Raw genomic sequence first — 21,415 nt, forward strand, 5'->3', positions numbered from 1 at the left:
CCACACACAGACGACACATCGTTTCACTTCTATTTATTCTGTCTATAAAATAAGCTAATGCTATTTCATTAAAGCAAGTTGTAAAAGAGCATGAAATATTTTTCAGACGATACAAAATTCAGTTTTTTTTTGTTCTTTAAGCTCGAAAAGTACAAACATTTCCTTTTATACAAAACAGCAAAAACGACATAGTATTGCACAATCTTTCATTTATCTCCAAAGTACAAAGGTAGCAATCTCAATCTGCAGAAGAAAAAGAATAAATTAAGACCTTCCATAAGCACTATTCCTTTTAAATTAAAGAACATAAATAAGAATAAAACTAGATAATTAAATGAGCTGTAAGTCAACGGCGATAGGCTTTATAGTTAACAAAAATAGGTGAAAAATTTGCCTTGTTAAAGAATGCTTATTATAAAAACAAAAAAGTGCCTTAATTATTCAAAATTTGCCTGATGCAGCTTATCTAGAGGAGCTTCAAGCCCTGAAAGTAAAATAGACCTACACATTCGAAATACACAGGCTAAGTGCTTAAAATGATTAAAATGTTCCATTTTTTTTGGCAGGATAAACTTGGTGTGAACACTTAATTCATTTTCGATTTTTTTCCGTGGTCAACGATAAATTTGATATGATTGACATCAAACACATCAGCTTATTTTTGTTCAAACAAACAGGAACAAAAGAAACAGAAGATCCTCATTTCTAAAGTTCTCCAGTTCTTCACAGGGAACACTAGTTGAGCGATGATTCCGATGGTAAAACATAAGGTTTCTGATCTCTATACCTGAGTCAACAGAGAGGTACAGTGGAATGGAAGGAGTCACTGATAGACTGACACAAAGAGAGCGTAAGGTGCGTCTCTGAAACTTGAATTTGTTATTCGTTAGTCTCGGAGTTCAGCGTCTCTAAACTAACAAGAAGGCGGGAAGCAGAGAGCCTTATTAAAACATTACCTAAACGTAGTATTTTTGCTGGGGGAGGGCGGAAAGGCTGGTTCGATTTACCAACATCGCTCTGACAACTTGACATGGCTGAAATGATTTCCACTTAAAGCCACTCTTCACTTTTTGTTTCGATGGAAAGTACTGCTAGCTGCATGGCCATCGGCGCATCAAATCACACGGCTTTTCGTCATTTGTCCTTTTCCAATTTGTTCTAGGCGTCACATGGCAAGCAACATTACTAGTTTGGCAACAATCCCAGCCTACTGGAGACAGCCTTGGCCCCTGAGAGGGGGCTGTCCCTGCTGTGTGAACTTTAGTGTCTGGCTCCTATTAGCGTAAATGCCACTTTAAAGTAACGGGTTCTGCATCTTGTAACAGCATGCATTTGATATCTGTCATAAACGCTGTGTTCTGAGACCAAAACATGAGAAACCCTCTCATCTTGTCGATAACCACAAAACCGTTTGAATGCCAAGATCAGTCCTCAGTCTCTGGATAGAAACCAGTCCTGGTGAGGGTCTAGAATTCAAGATAGTTTGTGTTTACTTCTCAAGGAGACCCGCGTCCTTTAATTTGGTGTAGAAAAACTTTTCCAGTAAGTTGGCACACTTGTAGTACTCGCTCTCGGGCGGGTTGTACTCCCGACAGTTGGTGAAGATGCGCTGCATGTCGGCCATGAAGAGCTTGCGAGTGGCGTAGTATCGGCTCTTCAGACGCTCGCTCATCGTCTTCAGGTCTGTTGGAGAACAAACACCACAGATGGCTGCACTTTCTAATGAGGCTCTCCAGTCCGATCCTACCCACTGAACACAAGACATGGTGAGCTGTGTTAGTTCTGAGCAGACATGGCGGACTATCCCGTACGTACCCATGGGGAAGCGGATCACTTGGTAGTACCCAGGAGCCTCCGTCTTCTTCACAGGTTCCATGAAGGGCCAAGCGTTCTGGTGACTCTAGAACACAACAGAACATTTGATTTGTGTAGCCCTTGATCATAATCAGTCTGAAAGGGCTTCACCGACCACCGTAAGACAGCCACCCAAAGAGCAGGGTAAAAGCTGTGGTTATCTACTTACAACTAACTACAGGGTGTCTGCGCGGTAGTAAAAGGTAGTAAAAAATAAAATAAAAAATTAAGGCACTTGAAAGGTAGTAAAAGGTAACACGCAATTTGACTTGGTAGTACATTTTTCACCACTTTTTTAGAGCTGTCAGTTAAACGCGTTATTAACGGCGTTAACGCAAACCAAATTTAACGGCGTTAACATTTTTATCGCGCGATTAACGCAATTATTTTATTAACAAAAAAAAAAAATCGTTATCAATAAAAAATCATTTGCCCAAGGCAAGCCGATGTACTTCACCATGTTGATAAGAGAATTAAAATGAGAAGAATTATGGGACAAAAAAATCAAGGGATATATAGCACAGAAAAAGAATTTGCGATTAATCGCGATTAAATATTTTAATCGCTTGACAGCTCTAATTTTTTTGCTTAATATCTGTTTACATGTTTTAACTTCATCTAGCCTAAAAAATACAGTATACGGTGCTAACAGGACCTGAACTAGGGATGAGTCGGTCGCGACCGATTCGTTCGCAACGAACGAATCCCGAACGTGAACGACAAGAACTGGTTCCCCAAAACAAGAAGAACTGGTTCTTTGATTCTTTTTAACCAAAAATATGGTCACATAAATAAAATATACAAACGAACAGAGCTTCCGTCTCCCCGCGACTTATATTGATTGAGTCTACAACGTTCTCAAAGATTCAGCCAATGAGAGGTAGCAATGGTGTTGCAATGGCACCTGGGTAAACAAATGACAAGGCGGTACCGTCGAATATGCGCGCTTTCTCTCTGACGTATCTTGGGTCATACCATTCGACGTGGGGCCCCTCATATATCCCCCTACATTTTTTCGAAAATAGACTTGACCTCCATCTGTTTATTGGATAAGCGCATTTCCCAATCCCAGGAGTCTTTGCTCCATTCTACGTCAATTTAAGAACAAACAAAGAAATTAAAGTGCAGTTCGTATTTTTTATTTATGACCATGCAAGTTCTGTAATGCCTGAATAATGAAGAATTAAATGTAAAGTAAAATAAAATTATAAATGTAAAACCATGAATGTAATATAGAGAGTAAGTAAGTGGTATAAATATTGGTGGGACGTTCGGTTTTACTATATAATATATCTTCTCGATTTTCACGGGGGTTAGAACCTGGAAGTCGTTTACGGCCGTCTCGCGGGGGGGGCAGACACCAAATGACGTAACGAATCAAACAAACGAATCGTTATAGTGAACTGAACTGAAAGAACTAGTTCCCGGAAAAGAATCATTTTGCCCATCCCTAACCTGAACTGAGTAGCCTGGTCGCCATAATTCATTAGGCTACCAGTATTGGTAACATAATTATTGGTAAGCCTGCATGTTTTCAACCATACAAAACATTAAATAGGCCTCAGTTACTGAAACACGAAACGGTCACATATTAAAAAAATGAAAGGTAAAAGAATCAGCTGCTGCTTCGACCATGAAGGAAAAGTTGTTGGAAAAGTAGGTTTTGCTTATTGATGAGGGCTTCATGATAATTTGTATATTTTACTTTACCCTCATATTTAATTTGCGGGAGTGCAGTGTATCATCCGGCACCCGCAAATGCACCTCTATCATCCCGCCCGCCCCCGCAATGAGCTTTAATTTTTTTGTCCCGCGCTTCACTATTTTGCGTCGCGTCCCGCAGGAGTGCAGACCTCTACTCTCTATGTCGTTGTTTTGCGGTGCTAGCAGCAGCAGCACTAGGGCTACAGGGATCGCGGCAGTGTCACATTTAACTTATAGTAAGTAGTAAATGGTGCTTTGCATACCCCCCGCCCCGCGGGCCTCTGCTTGATGTCGTGTTGATAGAAAAAAATATTGTGGAGGTAGTAAAAAAGGTAGTAAAAGGTAGTAAATTCATCTCTATGATTCCTGCATATACCCTGAACTATTTAAATAAGAGCTTGTCTGTAAATTATCTACAGTATAAATAAATGTGAAGCTCCCTCACCTTCACATGTTGGAGGATGGTCTTCAGAGTGCTGTACAATTGGTCTGGATCCTTCAGCTCCTTCCTACAACAAACCAAAGCAAAACGAGTCAGATTGAAACATCAGCTGAATATGGGAACGGTTATATCTACATGATGTTCTGAACAAGTAGAGTGTCTACAGGTGTATAAACTCAAATCCCATTTACCCTTGGCCTTTGCCCATGGGTTTCCATCCAGTTTCACCTGTTGGTTTAAATAATTGAATATCATTGGCACAGCCTTCACTAGATGAAGAGTAGTCACAATACACAATGCATGAGAGGAATAGGGAAGCTCACGTATTCCTGGGATGCTCTCGATAGGAATCTGCCGGACTCCTTCCTTAAAACAGGAAAGCCCCGGATACACCTTCCTGATCTGCACCTGTTTCCTCTCCATCAGCTTCTTGATGATCTGAGGGATGGAGAGAGCCAGTGTTTAAAAAGACAGGTGACACAAAGTTCCATCCAAAAAGAGCGGAGAACAGTTGGGAGGTTTATTCCGCCGACCCATGTACATACACACACACACACACACCTCTTTCTGTTTCTTGATGATGACAGAGAACTCTGTGTAGGGAATGCTTGGGTTCAGCTCACAGCCCATGAGTGTGGCCCCCTCGTAGTCCTTGATGTAGCCCACGTACTTCGCCTTGGGAACCTTTATGTCTTTAGAGAAACCCTGATGACAGAGAGAGACAAGGTAGAGAGATTGAGAGAAAGAGATAGAGAGAGCGAGAGACGGACAAGTCAGAGAGAGACAGAGTGGGAGGGACAGAGAGACAAGGCAGCGTGAGCAAGAGACAAGGCAGAGAGAGACAAGGCAGTGTGAGAGAGAGACAGAATTGTATCTGTTTTGGATGAGCAGACGTGTGTGTGTGTGTGTGATCAATATGCATTTGATGGATAGGATCCGACCTGCTTCTTGAAGTATCCGATGGCGTACTCGTCTGCGTAGGTGAGGAAGTTGAGGATGTCGTGCTTGATGTGGTATTCCTTCAGGTGGTTCATCAGATGGGTGCCATAACCCTGCACAACAGAAAGGTTAACAACAAGTCCAAACTCACCAATCAGAGATGAACAGCACAGAGGGCGGGGCTTCGCCTCACCTTGACCTGCTCATTGGACGTAACAGCGCAGAAGACGATCTCGGTGAAGCCCTGGGAGGGAAACATCCGAAAGCAGATCCCTCCGATCACTCGGCCATCCTTGATCAGCGACAGTGTCTTGTGCTTCCTGTGACAAGAGGAAGTTAAAGTTCCTCTTTATAATGTCGACACATGGAGGTATCAGAAGATACATACGAGTATGGCAAATCATATAACTGCTGAACCGCAGGAAAATAAATGACATCCTTGAGATGTTAGCTTAGGGTGTGTGGGTTTTAACTAACCTGTTTCCTGACCTTGGAATTATATATTTGTTTTAGAGATATAGATAAATAGCTTAAGATTAAGATGGACAAATCCATAGACCAAGATAAAGTCGGCTTTTCCTAATGTGCAACGCATACAGAGAAGTCCTGTGTGGGATGGATCCAGAACTATCTGTTCTTAACCCCTCACAGATGAGCTCAACGTGAAATTGGCAGTCCACTCACGGGTCGAACACCAGCCGGGTGATGTACTCCTTGGGCATGCGGGGCAGCTGGTGGGAGAATACGTTCTGGAGGCCTACCAGCCACATCAGGATGCTCTTGTTGGGCTTCTGGTTCAGCGAGTTCCCGATGACATGGAACTCGATCACCCCCCTGCGCTCCTCCAGCCGCGCTGCCTCGTCACGCGCAGAGTGCGCTGACAGCAGGTTGGTCTGAGGAAGAGGACGTGTTCTTCATGACCAAAACCGGGCGGGCCACTGTTCATCCACAGAATCATTTACTATTGTAGTCCCATATGGTTATTGGTGTTTATTCTGTGACATGTGGGTGTTTGGTCATGTTGTGGTCACTGCACAATATCCAAATGGTCTGACAGTAAGGGTTGCGATTTGAAGTTGTTCATCATGATGAATGGTGCAAGTATAACAAGTTTCATGCATATTGCAGCTTCCTAATGGTAACGGCAGCCTGTTGAAATTATGACCTTCCAGGCCTTGTCATAGCGCCACCTATGTGTTATTCTGGCCCATCTTTTGATTCCCCTACTAATTTCACGAGTTCTGAAAGTTTTAAAACAAAAAGTCAGGTTCAATCAATAATAACACTAACGAATACAATAGGGTTCCTATGGTTTCGTAGGACCCCTAATAATACTAACGATTACACAAGGGGTTCCTATGGTTTCGTAGGACCCCGAATAATAATACTAGCCATTACAATAGGGTTCCTACGGTTTCGTAGGACCCCTAAATAAAGTACCCAAAATATGGGGATAGGTTATCTGGAAGGGAACAAATTATGGCTAATCAAGGAATAATACGTATTATTATATGTATTGCGTTGAACGTAGTGAATCAACATCATCAATAGTTTGGGCAGAAACAAAACAAGGCTTTGGTTAATAAATGTAATTGTCAAAGGAGCTAAGGGAAAGACCCCAGTCCCTGGTTACCTCTGGGATGGCGGCGGGGTCGGCGATGGTGGCCATGACCTCGTTGATCAGCTCCTGGGGGATGTCTCCAACCACTCTCTGCCTCTTGGCGTCCTCGTGGGGGAGGGGCTCCGAAGGCTTACGCTTCTCTCCAACTACACAGAGAACAAAACAGACACAACATCTTTTTTCTTTCTTAAAAATATAAGGAGACGATAGTTCAAGGCGCAATTTGTAAGATGGAGCCCCTCCCAATGAGTAGGTGGGACACAGATTTAAAATAACTCAATAAAGCTCACCTGCTGGGTGGCTAACGTGGGAGGGGTTTTGGCAGGGTCGATAGTACGATTATATATCACAAAGACAGAGGTACTGTGGGAGGCAGTAGCTCAGGAGGTAGAGCGGGTTTACTGGTAACCGCAAGGTTGCTAGGTCGAACCCCGGCACCTCCTAGCTGAGTGTCGAAGTGTTCCTGAGCAAGGCACCTAACCCTTATAGCTCCCGGCATGGTTGACTCCGCCGTGAATGTTTAGCAATATTGTAAACGCAGTCCATTTACCAGGTACTGATGGCAAGCCTTTTAGCATCACTGTCAATCAGCATTGACTACAGATACATCCAGCTTTTTAAGCTATAAGCTAGTTGTTGCAATATGAGCCAACAAACAAACTGGAGAGAGTGTGAGAAATGTATCAGTTCACAAAAAACTACTGATGGAAAACAATTAAAAGTTTAATGTTGTGCCCACGCTTCAAATATTTCTGAATCATTAACTCATATGTATGTTCGCCATAGCTCCTGGTCATTACGAGTACCTGTGCTCATCTCCAGTAGAGACACCATCTTCCTCGCAGGACTAACGCTGCCACAGCTCGCAATCTCCACCTGGATGGGACTGGGACTGTAGTACAGCGGTCTGGCCACCGGGGATGCACTGATCACTGCAACACAAGATAAGTCTGTTCAAGTAAGTGTTAAAAATTTTGAGGAACCAGCCAGTGTAAGCTAGAAAGTCTCAAACCAAAAACTCCTACAGGCCTCTCCCAAAGTCACTCCCTTGAAACACATGAGATCACCCTGCCTGACTGGAGAACAGGTCCAGAGTCAGTGTTGGGGAGAAGAGCACAGTGCCCGTGCGGGCAGAGTGCTTGCAGGTCGAATATACCTTAGATATAACGTGCATCGATCTAACGCGACTTCCACTATAATGCAGGGCTTGCTTGGACCCCAATTTTGGGGCACGATATAATTAGAAATGTTTCCCTAGAGCTTAAAAATATTAACCACATTCACACAGGTAATATTATAGGAAGAACTGGGCCTCCCCGAAAGTGAGGGAAGCAATAGAGGGTTTGGAGACTGGATTGAAATGGCTGGAGACCAAGGACTCTGATCCAGGTTTTCCATCTACGAAATGTTGCTGATTTTGCTCAGAATATACGCAGTATGAAACAGCAGTATGAAACAGCAGTATGAAACAGCAGTATGAAACAGTGGAGCATAGCGTCTTTTGTAGATTTTTGTAGTGCCTTTTTTTTTTTACGTCGACGCTTAATTCATTTAGATGTGTCGTACTTTCTATAATAACATTGTACTGCTTGCAACCGGCTTTTTCCGCGTAAACTGTAATTAAACCAAATAAATATGTACTGATGTGCCCTTCGTTAATGTTTATTTTGCATATGGCCTAATGTTGAGAAAGTACCACACACTTAATCGTTTTACAGACATAGATACTGGCTTTAATTTGTCTGTATAGATCTCAGTGCTGACCCTTGGACACAAGACTATTTTAACACTCACAGGATCATCATAAGGAAACTGTTACAAGATAGCATAAGCAATCAACATAGTAGGTAGGGACGTCCATTGTTAACCTGTTGACCGTTAAGAAGATCTTTAACTGGTTAATACTAAAGGTTAAACATTAAATCATCTAAATGTTTCTTATATCCGGTTATTACTCCAAGTATGCTACTGCTGCATGCAGGTGGTGTGTGTATCCTCAGGAAATACATCACACAGTTCAGTATTCAGAATCAAGCTTTCTTGTTTTTCTGTTCCTGATTGCATGGGGTTGTTGGTGCAGGTCCGACCTGTGTGGATAGGGATCTGTAGTCCAGTGGATCCCAACAGGAATTCTTGGCTCCAGATGGGGGAGCTGTGGCTGTACACCTCCTCCTCCAGCATAGACAGGAATCTAGGCCAGAGGTAAACACAATAATGTCGTCGCAGCTCCACAATGCATTCCCTTGTTTTAGAATAAAACAGTGACTCTGCTAGAGTTACCTAAAAGTGACCTCAACTAAACTTCATAGCAGCTGGTCGTACTTGAAGTAGTTCCCGTTAGTCCACAGATAAATCATTTCAATTTGTATGACACTGCTAAATAAAGGGAAGATGTGTGACCTGAGAATACTTCTCAGAGCTTGAGAAAATTATCAAATAAAATACATATTCCTAACTTATACTGTTCCATAATTGAAAATAACTAAATTAGATATGTACAAGCCGCCTATAACTTGTAAATAATCAACAAACACCAGGGTTGGCTGAATGAATGATATGAAATGACCATTTTTCATTGTCCTGTCTGAGTATGTGTGGGATCTCCTCCTTGGGGAAGAGTGAGAGGAAGTGTGTGTGTGTGTGTGTGTGTGTGTGTGTGTGTGTGTGTGTGTGTGTGTGTGTGTATGTGCGTGTGCGTGTGTGTGTGTGTGTGTGTGTATGATATCCTACTTGGGAAGTGTGTGAAGATGTGTGCTTGTGAGATTGATCTCCTTCTTGGGGAAGTGTGTGAGGATGTGTGTGTGTGTGTGTGTGTGTGTGTGTGTGTGTGTGTGTGTGTGTGTGTGTGTGTGTGTGTGTGTGTGTGTGTGTGTGTGTGTGATCGCCTTGGGAAAGTGTGCAAAGATGTGTGTGTGAGTGTGATCTCCTACTTGGGAAAGTGTGTGAGGATGAGGGTGCGTTTCTCGGGAGGCAGCTTATCCTTCTCCTGCCGGGCCTGCTCCAGCAGCTGCTTCCTCATCACGGTGAAGACGGAGCGCAGCAGTGTGCAGCCAAAGATCTGCGTGGTCTCATAGCGGGGGAGACTGTCGCAGAACTGAGGCACGTTGCAGTAGCACAGCCACCTGGAAGGAAGAGTGCATCACATAAAAAAAAAGACACATATATCGATTTATATATATCGATTTTTATAAAAAGATTATACTTATGTTATAATTGAATCATTTATATTTATTAAAAAGGAGGTGGTCTTGATGATGGTTGAAAGAGATTAGTCATTTGGCAGACACTTTTATCCAAAGCGACATAAGGTGCGAACATGCACCTTATGCCTGCGTTTGACATGTCAGAGCTGCAGCTAAAGGAAGTCAGGGAGGTCGTCCGCAAAGCAAGGGCAAGCTCCGCTCCAGGACTGAGTGGCACTTTATACAAAGTGTATAAGAACTGTCCCAAACTCCTGCTGCGTCTGTGGAAAATCCTGCAAGTCTTCTGGAGAAGAAGGAGGATCCCAGATCGATGGAGAGTAGCTGAAGGGGTGTGGATCCCGAAGGAGGAAAACTCCACCCAACTAGACCAGTTCCGCATCATCTCCCTACTGTGTGTCGAGGCAAAGATGTCCCTCAGCACTGTTTCCAAACGGCTGTGTACCTACCTTGAACAGAACATCTACAGTCCCTGATTAAGGAGGCAAGAGAGAACAAGGGGAACCTGTTACTACTGTTGATTGACCTGGCAAATGCATTTGGCTCCATTCCACACAAGTTGATTATTGACAAAATATCGTGTCCCAAGCAAGTGTGGAGACCTCATTGCTAATTACTACACCAATTTCAGGATGAGGGTTTCTTCAGGAGCAATAACATCACGTTGGCACAAGGTTGGGATTGGTATCATCACAGGGTGCACGATCTCTGTGACACTATTCTGCCTAGCCATGAACATGCTCACCAAGTCTGCTGAGCCAGAGTGCAGCGGGCCCCTATCGAAATCAGGTCAACGGCAAGCCCCCATCAGGGCATTCATGGATGACCTCACAGTCATGACAGAATCAAGGTCTATGGTGCTGAGGAAAGGAAAGGTGGAAGACAAGTTCCGCTTTAACATCACAGGCACAGCCATCGCAACCATCTCAGAGAAGCCATTCAAGAGCTTAGGCAAGGTTTTTGACAGCATTCTGAGAGAAACAACAACTATTCAGTCGACCTGCACTGAGTTGGATGGCTGGTTGAAATCCGTGGACAAGTTAGGCCGACCTGGAAAGTTCAAAGCATGGATATACCAACACGGCATTCTTCCAAGGATCCTTTGGCCCCTCCTTGTCCATGCAGTCCCCATCTCAACAGTGGAGACCTTAGAGAGGAGGGTAAGTAGCCACCTCCGGAGATGGCTTGGATTACCGAGGAGCCTGAGCAGCCTCGCACTCTACTGGAACACCAATAAACTGCAACTGCCCTTCAAAACCTTGGAGGAGTTTAAGGTAACAAGAGCTAGAGAAGTTGTTCAGTACAAGGACTCATGTGATCTGAAGGTGGCTAAAGCAGGGATCCAAGTGAGGAATGGAAGGAAGTTGAGGGCAGAGGTCGCAGTTCAAGAGGCAGAGGCAAGGATGCGTCAAAGGAGCATGGTGAGAGTGGTCACATGAGGCAGAGCTGGGCTAGTCTCCTTTCCAACTCCCCAAATGAACAGCAGCGTGAAGGAAGGGCGCCGCCTTGTTCAGGAGGAGGTGAGAGCTGCAGTTGAAGGAACAAGAACCGTCAAGGCAGTGGGAATGAAGCAACAGGGATCTTGGACAAGATGGGAGAACGCAGTTTAGACAAAAGTGACCTGGGCTGAGCTTTTGAAAGCCGAGCCTCACCGCATTAAATTCCTCATCCAGGAAGTATATGATGTACTTCCAAGCCCATCAAACCTGCACACATGGGGCTTAGCCGAGACACCAGCATGCCCGTTGTGTTCCAAGCGAGGAACCCTCAAACACATCCTGCTGCTGCACCAGGGCACTTGGAGATGGACGGTACCGCTGAAGTCATCAGCGAAAGGCTTGTGTGGGCGAAGCGGTTCCGACCCTCCAAGAAAACCATTGTCTTTGTCAGAGCTGGGGAGCAGAGATGAGAAGACCGCCTGGAAGAAGCCTTTGAGAGGAAGCTATCCAAGTACGCGGGACTGGTCAGTGACCTTCAGCAGGCTGGTTGGAGAGCAAGGTGTCTCCCGGTGGAGGTTGGATGCAGGGGTTTTGCAGCCCGACCAGAGCCTTCAGCAGTTTGGGCATCGAGGGAGAGAGAAGGAGGAGAGCCATCCGCCGTACCACCGCTGCGGCAGAGAGGGCCTCAAGATGGCTGTGGCTCAAAAGAGGAGAGCCATGGAGTCATGGTAGCTATCTCGCCACCTCGACACAAGCTGGGGTCAGATCAGCCCCGGCTGGGTCACCTAGAGGAGGGCGTACTATGTTGAAAGACCCGAAACGTCAGATGATTCCACGCAGATCACTGATGATGTGTCCAGAGCAGGGATTAAAATTAACGACGTCCCGTCGTCCCGGGGACGTAATTAATTGTCATCGGGAGGATTTTTATTCTCTCTCGGGTCGACTTCGGGACGAAGAGAATTTTGCGGGCACTGACTTAATTTTTCTGTTTAAGTTTTCAACACTTTCTGCGATGTTCGCGATCGGTGGAAAATACTTATTTAATGGAAAGGGCTTCGTTCAATTGGCTGGCGCGCTCGCGTTTGTGTTGTTCAGTGAGACAGCTGCGCACGGAGTCCAAAAAAAAAGTGGGCCGGCCCACCGGGAGACTTCCCGATCTCCAGCCTATGCTGCAGAGCGAATTTAAATCGCCGGCAGAACGGCCTGGGGGTCTAACAGTCATTTATCTAAATTTAATTTATCTAAATTTCATATATATACATAGCATTTCACATTAATCACAATTATTACATGGGTCTTCTCAATGCCATGGAACGCTCCGTTCACTTGCATGGGACCTTCACAACTTCCGGCGGTGAATTATATTTGATAATTCACCGTTGCTAAGTATAATCATGAGTATAATTGACCGCTGTCAAGGAAAACAACAGATTTTTCGCCTCTAATGAAGTCTCACTCCGCAAGTACCGGTAACTTGTCAACCCCAGCGTCTTCGGTTGCTAAGCGGCGTCAACGTCTTTGGTGGACTATTTCTCTGCTGATCAACACTACGAATGCTGGTGGTATCAAATAAATTGCAAAAAGACACACCATGTGAAGTTATTGTTTCGTTTTGGCAAGTAGCCGTGTAATAAGCGGGATATGTAGAGAACATCGCCGGTCATGATCGAAAATAAGCCCCTTCAGGGCGAAGCAAGTTCGCCCTGTCGGGGCTTATTTTCCAGATAATTACCGGCGTTCTATACACTATGTAAGGGATAATGTATAGAACGCCGGTCATTATCGAGAAAATAAGCCCTGACAGGGCGAACAGGACACAGACGCGCAGCGGAGGTGTCTTGCTTCGCCATGAAGGGGCTTATTTTTCGATAATGACCGGCGAAGTTCTACACATTATCCCGCTTATTACACGGCTACTTCCCAAAACGAAACAATTTATTTACAATGTATTTGTTACCAGCATTCATAGTGTTGATCAGCAGAGAAATAGTCCGCCCAAGACGTTGACGTCGTCGCTTAGCAACCGACAGCGCTTGGGTTGATACATATCCCGCTTATTACATTGACAAGTTACCGGACTACGTGCGGAGTGATACCAAAGGCAAAAAGTCCTTTTGTTTACCTTGACCGCGGTCATTATTCATCCGTTGCCAATGAATTATCAAAAAATAATTGACCGCGGGAAGTTGTGAAGTGCCCATGCAAGTGAACGGAACGTTGAAAAGACCCGTGTAATAACCCTTTTTACAATCCTGCTGCTTCGGGTTTGCCTTTGTAGGTGCATTGAGAGGATGGGCGGGCGAAGCCGCTGTCAGTGCGTGTGCATGATACGCAGGTTTATCCAATAAGTGGTAGTGTACCCGTGCACCATTGGCATGTATGCGCGCGATTGTCTCTGTGTGCGCTTGTCTCTGTGTGCGTCTGTGAACGAGAATGACAGGGAGAAAGATTGCTACGCAGAGATGTACGAACGGAACGATATTTATATTTCAAAATCGCCATGAAGGGGCTTATTTTTCGATAATGACCGGCGAAGTTCTATACATTATCCCGCTTATTACACGGCTACTTCCCAAAACGAAACAATTTATTTACAATGTATTTGTGGCGCTGCGTTCAGCATTCATAGTGTTGATCAGCAGAGAAATAGTCCGCCCAAGACGTTGACGTCGTCGCTTAGCAACTGACAGCGCTTGGGTTGATACATATCCCGCTTATTACATTGACAAGTTACCGGACTACGTGCGGAGTGATACCAAAGGCAAAAAGTCCTTTTGTTTACCTTGACCGCGGTCATTATTCATCCGTTGCCAATGAATTATCAAAAAATAATTGACCGCGGGAAGTTGTGAAGTGCCCATGCAAGTGAACGGAACGTTGAAAAGACCCGTGTAATAACCCTTTTTACAATCCTGCTGCTTCGGGTTTGCCTTTGTAGGTGCATTGAGAGGATGGGCGGGCGAATCCGCTGTCAGTGCGTGTGCATGATACGCAGGTTTATCCAATAAGTGGTAGTGTACCCGTGCACCATTGGCATGTATGCGAGCTTGTCTCTGTGTGTGCTTGTCTCTGTGTGCGTCTGTGAACGAGAATGACAGGGAGAAAGATTGCTACGCAGAGATGTACGAACGGAACGATATTTATATTTCAAAATCGCTAAAATGTAAAAAAAAAAAAAGCTGAATCAATTTGTGGCACTCGGTGTTGATTCTGTGGCGCTGCGTCCGAAAAAAAAAGGGTCCTATGTTCCCCGGTCACATACATATCGGGGAACATAGGACCCTTTTTTGGGAAAAGCAGGGAACATAGGACCCTTTTTAAAAAAAAGGGTCCTATGATCCCCAGTCTCATACAAAGAGGGGAACATAGGACTCGGGGAACATAGACACGCTCCCTTATAGACTACCGTAGGTTTATGAACTAAAACTTTCGCTAGCGGCAAGCTTTGCGGAGCACCGGTATTTAACAACCATGGCGAATCAAAATATGATCACACACTTCTTCTTCTTTATATAGCCTGCCTATCAATTTTTTTAAGTGCAATAAACACGGACAATATCCGACTGTTTTTTTTCCAATTTGACCGGTAAAATGAAACCTTCCCGGTCACATGACCGGCACCAGTTTCTTCTAGCGGAAACACTGGTCACACATTGTTCTATGTATGGGAGACTCTGCTCGCTCCCGAATGTTTTTATGAATGAAGACACCCGCATGCAAGAATGAGTTGAAGTCTGAGTGTAGGCTACAAGCGCGATTAACTATTTACAAGTGCAAAAACGCAACATATTATTTATTTTGCTGACCACTTGCTTTTTATCCCGACAAAAGCCTTGTAAGGACAGTTCCTCTGGTCTCTCTCGTAGATCGCACCATCTTTCTTTGTTTAATGCGACTGCATCACCTTCTCTTACTTGGTCAGCAGCTCGCAGATTCCTTTCTTTTCAGTTAGAACTGCTCATGATGATATGCTGCGTTGTCTCTTTGCAGACAGCGCAACACCTCTACCCAAGCCCCCCCCCTTGAACCGTTGAGCCTTCGCATTTACATCAGAATGAAACCCAATAAACCGCCAATGTGTGTAGGGTCCGGGAGGGTAAATTGGGGTTCTAGCTCAAGCAGGCAATTTACCTCGGGCAGTTTAAACGTGCGGACCATGCCGCAAAAAAGGCGGGCATAAGATGGCATATTAGGCAGTCTCGCGCTGCTCGAGAGGCAAGCAGTGCGAGAGCCTGCTGCTCTGCGATCACAGGCGCAAACTGTGGTCACGTAGATAGACCACAGTTCTGCGAGGGTGTTGCTTGTCATCTGGAAATAAATATATTATTTCATCAACATAATGTATTGTGTTTTTATTATATTATCAGTAGGCCTAAGTAACGACTCAAAATGTAAAGAATATTTATGGGAAAAATTCGGGACGATTCGGGACGGTTAAAAAAAAAATTTGGGGACGTTTCCGGGACGGTGGTGAAAAAAAGTTAATTTTAACCCCTGGTCCAGAGGCATCAGTATGTACACTAGGGGTGTAACGATACTATGAAGTCACGGTTCGGTTCATACCTCGGTTCAGACATCACGGTTCGGTACGAGTTCGGTACAATGAAGGGAAAAGGAAAAACAAAAATGCAGAAGGCAATTATTTTTTATTGTCTCAGGTTGTACCACCTAGTGCAGGGATGGGCAACTTTCATGATAAAGAGGGCCACATTTTTCATCATAACCATCGGAGGGCCACATGACTGCACACTTCAACTAAACGGGAGCTGAGAGAAGCTACACAATTTTGAATTTGGTAGATATGATTTCCTGTATTCTGGTGCATTTTGGGGATGGCCACTACCTAAAAAGTAATCCAGAATCATAACCTATGTACGGTATGTTAATTGAACCAACATACATTCATTTCATGTTTTCCATGCTCAAACAGCCACATGAATGGTCAGTATTTTTATCAGTGCAAAGGGCTCACATACATCATCATTCAATGAAGTCAAAAAACTGAAAAACAGTGGCCCAACATTAAGTGCAACTACTCAATGAACTCAAACCCAACAAGCAGTTGTACCAGTTGTAGTGGCGACTTAAGTGGATATCTTTAATGACTGATATCGCTTCTAAGCAAACTAGACGCATGGGTTTGCCTTCGAATTCTATGAATTCTTCTCATCTTTCTTGACCGAGTTTTCTGTAACTCGATCAATTATTATTATTCTATTTTTATTTATTTATTTTTTATTATGTGCGGGCCTGACTGAGTAAGGATGCGGGCCGCACTGAGTGAGGATGCGGGCCGCCAGTTGCCCATCCCTGAATAGTGTCATACAGTCTCTCCACTGAGCTAGCTGCAACAGCTAGCTCAGTTTACATCTTAGTGTAATCTAAGATGTAAACAGTGAACAATAAGTACCCCACATCAACTCCAGATAAGACAATCAGTTATAAAACTGAAAATTCAGCATGTCTTATTTATGAATCTGCAAAGTACACAGAATTTGCGCATTTCCACCGGAGGGTGTGGGTCGGTTCGGTGCGGCTTGGTGGAACAGTGAAGGTGCGTTTCGGCGCAGCTCAGTTACGGCTCGCGTTTCCACCGCTGACAGTACCCTTATGGTGGGGGGGGGGGGGGTTAAACCGGATTGTGATAGCCGCGGCAGCTACGTTAGCATTGTGACCTCATAGCAGCCCGACATAGTGTAGCCTCCTAATAAATCCAAGGAAAAAGATGAACGCGCACAATGAGCAAAGATCAACCATGTAGGACGTCCAAGAAGGACGGCAAACTTTTGTGCAACATTTTCTTCAATAAACGTCTTTCACTGTTTCGCCAATCACCAAACTGGGTGTGTAGCTCGAACTTGCCTGCACCCTTTCAGGCATCTCAGTTGTCTCTGAAGACCGCAGATCGTTCGGCATTACACTAATTAATTTGCACGCCAGTTTTATTTAATTTTATACCGTGTATTCTCTGTGTAAATCCATGCACCAAACCGTGACGTCGGTACCGATTCGGTTCAATACGAATACATGTATCGTTACACCCCTAATGTACACAGCAAACATCAGGCAGTTGAAACTAAAATACCTTCCAGCTGGTAGTCACCTGGACAACGAGGCTATCCAAAGTTGTTGTTTTTTTTGTCTGTGAGCACATTTCAGAAAGGTCCGGAAAAACTCTCAGTTGTACTGCATTCCCACTCATCCTTTTAACCAACTCAACATCCGTCTGGAAAGTCCAATGGAGTTAGTACTCGTTAACGAATCAATAGGGCGTCTAAAGTTTGTGTATAAGTGTGTCTTCACCATTTATAACCCCAAAATAAATGTACAAATATTTTTTGGGCATGGACTTAACTGTCCGATGTATTTCAGTCCATTACTAAAGTGGTCCGTGATGTTCAGAAGAAAACACTAGAGCCCTTTTTACCCTAACAGCATAGATCAACTCTGCTCTCTGGGTGCAGGCAGGAGTGTGGTACCTGGTGTAGTTGGCTTTGTAACCAGCAGCGTCCTCGTTGGGCCCCCTCTGCCGTCTCTGGGACGGTGTCTCCAGCTGCCAGTAGTTGATCTGGTTCAGGAACATCTTGGCCAGCTCCACGATGGTCTGCCGCTCCTTCGACGGAAGGTGGCTGAACTTGTATTGCACAAAGCTGTTCACGCCCTATACAAGAGACCACAGAGAAGATAAGATACCTAATAAGCTTTGAGATAAACTGATGCGTATGAGTATAGTGTTGAGTGGAGATGGTCTGGATGGGCCTGGTTCCCGTTTTGTGTGTCAGGAACAACTGTGTGGGCATGTGTTTGCATGTTCTTGCCTGCTCTATGCTGGGTCTCTCAAAGGGAGGATTATCGTGGGCCTCCAACATGGGCTTCCCCATCTGGAGAATGGACTTCCTTAGAAGCTGTTGGCAGAGGAAGGGAGGGAGAGAGACAAAGCAGGAAACAGGTGTGTAAGTTGTCATCTCCAAGACACTAACAGGCAGGAATGGACATTTTTTTCCATGTTATTTTTGGGCGGCGTAACAGATGCTCACTTTGAAGAGGGAGAAGTACACTTGTTTGGTGTCTGCGTCCTCCTCTTTGTGCACACAAGTGTACAGGTACTCCACGTCCAGCACAATGCCCAGCAGTCGGTTCATCTCGTCCTCCGAAACGTTCTCCAGGTGAGTCACATGGTCACCTGACAAACAGATCACACAAATAATGTACACAACCCTTTTTTAAAGAAAGGACCGCTTTAATTACTAGCTACTTGTGTAGTCAATTGAGGCCATGTTTTGGTCTATGTTGATACATACCAAGAGTGTGTGAGCAGCTTCGACAGGGGTCCTGCAAGTTGACGGCGTTCGACTGTTGGTCGGTCCTCGGTGGTGTAGGAGGAGGGTTTGGACTTTTCCAGCCATTGCACTTACAAGCCCCTTCAGCCTGCGCATTGGCAGAAAGATGGGGGGGGGGGGGGGGAGAGGTGTTTACAACCTTGGTACGCTGAGTGTAGTTCACAGCAGGATATAGGATAGACAACGTTTCAGGGAAATCTTTGAGCCGTTCCACCTTACATTTTGGGAGGGATTCTCTAAGGTGGGTGCAGGGTGAGCTGTGAGGTGGGTGTAGGGTGAGCACTGAGGTGGGTGTAGGGTGTAGAGTGAGCACTGAAGTGGGTGTAGAGTGAGCACTGAGGTGGGTTTAGGGTGAGCTGTTAGGTGGGGGTAGGGTGTAGGGTGAGCTGTTAGGTGGGTGTAGGGTGAGCACTGAGCTGGGGGTAGGGTGAGCACTGAGGTTGTGGTAAGGTGAGCACTGAGCTGGGGGTAGGGTGAGCACTGAGCTGGGGGTAGGGTGAGCTGTTAGGTGGGGGTAGGGTGAGCCCTGAGGTGGGTGTAGGGTGAGCTGTTAGGTGGGGGTAGGGTGAGCACTGAGGTGTGGTTGCAGGGTGTAGGCTGAGCACTGAGCTGGGGGTAGGGTGAGCACTGAGCTGGGGGTAGGGTGAGCACTGAGGTGGGGGTAGGGTGAGCACTGAGCTGGGGGTAGGGTGAGCTGTTAGGTGGGGGTAGGGTGAGCACTGAGGTGGGGGTAGGGTGAGCTGTTAGGTGGGGGTAGGGTGAGCACTGAGGTGGGTGTAGGGTGTAGGGTGAGCACTGAGCTGGGGGTAGGGTGAGCACTGAGCTGGGGGTAGGTTGAGCACTGAGGTTGGGGTAGGGTGAGCACTGATGTGGATGTTAAGGGCTGATTATGGTCCCTTGTTCCCGCAACGCAATAACCACGCAGACGCTTCGACACAGTCGTGAATCTTTATGGTTCTACGTCAGGTTTTAGTAAGCCGACCAATCACAGCCCTTGCTGCTTCGTCGCCTCGACAGAAGGTTAACATTTTTCAGAGCCGCACGTCAGGCCCTTGCGGTGGACGCAAGGGAGGGTCTGCAAGGACGTAAAGGGTCCGTAACCCCCTTGCGTTGCAGGAACGTGGGACCGTAATCAGCCCTTTAGGGTGGGCACTGAGGTGGGTGTAGGGGGAGCTCTGAGGTGGTTGTAGGGTGTAGAGTGAGCACTGAGGCGGGTGTAGTGTGAGCTCTGAGGTGGGTGTAGCATGAGCCCTGAGCATCAGCCCTGTTTCTGTCGCTGGGGCAGCCTGGCCTGGCACACAGAGAAGCAGCAGTGTGTCTATAGGGCAGCCTGGCCTGCGCACAGAGCATGCGCCTTAAAACGTCAACACACTCCGCCCCCCTCCAGCAGCTGTCACCCTGTCAAAACAAAGACGCTATCTCTTCTCTGCAGATATTTAAGAACTCGTTAAAATGCGATATGCAAACACAAGTTTAGAAGACGATACGCAGACAACGCCGCTTCATAGTGGAATGAACTGGTGTTGTTCAACAGTGCACAAACACAGGTTAACAACACTCACAAGGAGCTGACTGAGCGCCAAACCAGTGTTTACTTCCCTCGACCCCCCGTCAAGAGAGAGACGAGTAAAGAGGAGGCTGACGGATGTAGGGGGGGGAGGGGGCTCATCCCATTGGCAGTGTAATGCATAATCGGTATTTTATTTTATTTTATCATTTCTGTATGTAAGCAAAATGAAAATAAATATGGTACGCCAATGGCTTCCTTTGCTGCGTTTGCAATTTACAAACTGTCGCTGCCCAGCATGAAAAAATGGGTTTAAAGAAGAAGAACACTTCCAAAACATCTACCATGATCGCGTATAATCTAAAATCACATACTTTGCAGGAGGAATACACTCCGAGTTTTTCCAGTTTTTTGGGCCGAGGTGAGGAGCGGAGCTGCGCCTTCTTCACAGCGATCCTAGCGGAGCCCACCGCGGGGACCGAGCCCTCCATCCCCCGGAACGAACCTTCCGTCCCCCGGACCGAGCCCTCCGTCCCCCCAGCTCCCGGGACCGAGCCCGAGCCCTCCGTCCCCCCGGCTCCCGGGACCGAGCCCGAGCCTTCCGTCCCCCCGGCTCCCGGGACCGAGCCCGAGCCCTCCGTCCCCCCGGCTCCCGGGGCAGCAGGGACCGAGCCCGAGCCCGTCGCTCCCCCGGCTCCCGGGGCTGCGGGGACCGAGCCCGAGCCCGAACCCTCAGTCCCCGCTGCTGGGGCGGCCGAGCCCGAGCCGGCCGTCCCCCCGGCTCCCGGGGCGGCCGGGGCCGAGCCCGCAGCCCCGACGGCAGGAGAACCCTGTTGTATCCCCGCACTCTCGGCCATCCTTCACATGGATCCCCACCGGGAGGGGGAAGAGAGTTCTGGTGTTTGGTTGTCGATTACACAACCGGAGGATCAGACATGGCGCTCATCCTTGTTTTTAATTTCTTACCTGCAGGGCTCTTCTTTTCCACTAGGGGGCTAAATGGGATCGGCCTATCTACTAGTATAATAGGGGAGAGGTCAGAGAAATGTGTTTATTACAGGAATTCAAGGTCAAATGTAACGATGGAAATAACTTAATCATTGTTCAAAAGCAATCAATGCACATTGATGAATCAGTCATCAGCCTTAAATGAGTATTAGGTTTCATATTTAACTAGAAAAAGTATTTCCTGCAGAAAATGATGTCAGTGCTGTAGTGCAAAGGGAGGCTATAAATGTTTTAGGCTACTAAAGTCACTTAGATTAAGACGTAAAGGAAGGTTGAATGGCATGGAGTAAGTGAAGGGATTTGAGTAGAGCCATGGAGTAAACAATGTAAACATGCGCACCATTTAAATGCACACCAT

General features: G+C 46.0%; 1 protein-coding gene across 1 annotated transcript; it reads right to left on the reverse strand.

The window, feature by feature from the left end:
• Window positions 1-18: 18 nt before the first annotated feature.
• On the reverse strand, window positions 19-21,033 carry LOC132450801 (histone acetyltransferase KAT2B-like). The gene is made up of 18 exons (XM_060042898.1): window positions 20,424-21,033; window positions 18,504-18,630; window positions 18,240-18,385; window positions 18,021-18,107; window positions 17,682-17,863; window positions 9,491-9,682; window positions 8,648-8,751; window positions 7,367-7,492; window positions 6,573-6,706; window positions 5,624-5,832; window positions 5,133-5,259; window positions 4,942-5,052; window positions 4,562-4,705; window positions 4,324-4,438; window positions 4,192-4,228; window positions 4,004-4,067; window positions 1,816-1,900; window positions 19-1,683 (listed from the first exon to the last, which is right to left on the reverse strand). Exons 1-18 carry the CDS (start codon window positions 20,904-20,906, stop codon window positions 1,490-1,492), a joined length of 2,667 nt encoding a protein of 888 aa, XP_059898881.1. The 5' UTR covers window positions 20,907-21,033; the 3' UTR covers window positions 19-1,489.
• Between the last annotated feature and the right edge of the window lie 382 nt (window positions 21,034-21,415).

The sequence above is a fragment of the Gadus macrocephalus genome, chromosome 22 (assembly GCF_031168955.1).
Source record: "Gadus macrocephalus chromosome 22, ASM3116895v1".
Classification (NCBI taxonomy): domain Eukaryota; kingdom Metazoa; phylum Chordata; class Actinopteri; order Gadiformes; family Gadidae; genus Gadus; species Gadus macrocephalus.

Excerpts from the sequence above, each read along its gene's own strand:
- LOC132450801 (XM_060042898.1), bottom strand. The coding sequence starts at position 20,906 with ATGGCCGAGAGTGCGGGGATACAACAGGGTTCTCCTGCCGTCGGGGCT. Across the intron at positions 4,706-4,941 it reads TCGGATACTTCAAGAAGCAG|GGTTTCTCTAAAGACATAAA; the intron begins GTCGGATCCTAT and ends CTCTGTCATCAG. Across the intron at positions 4,229-4,323 it reads CGAGAGCATCCCAGGAATAC|GTGAAACTGGATGGAAACCC; the intron begins GTGAGCTTCCCT and ends TTAAACCAACAG.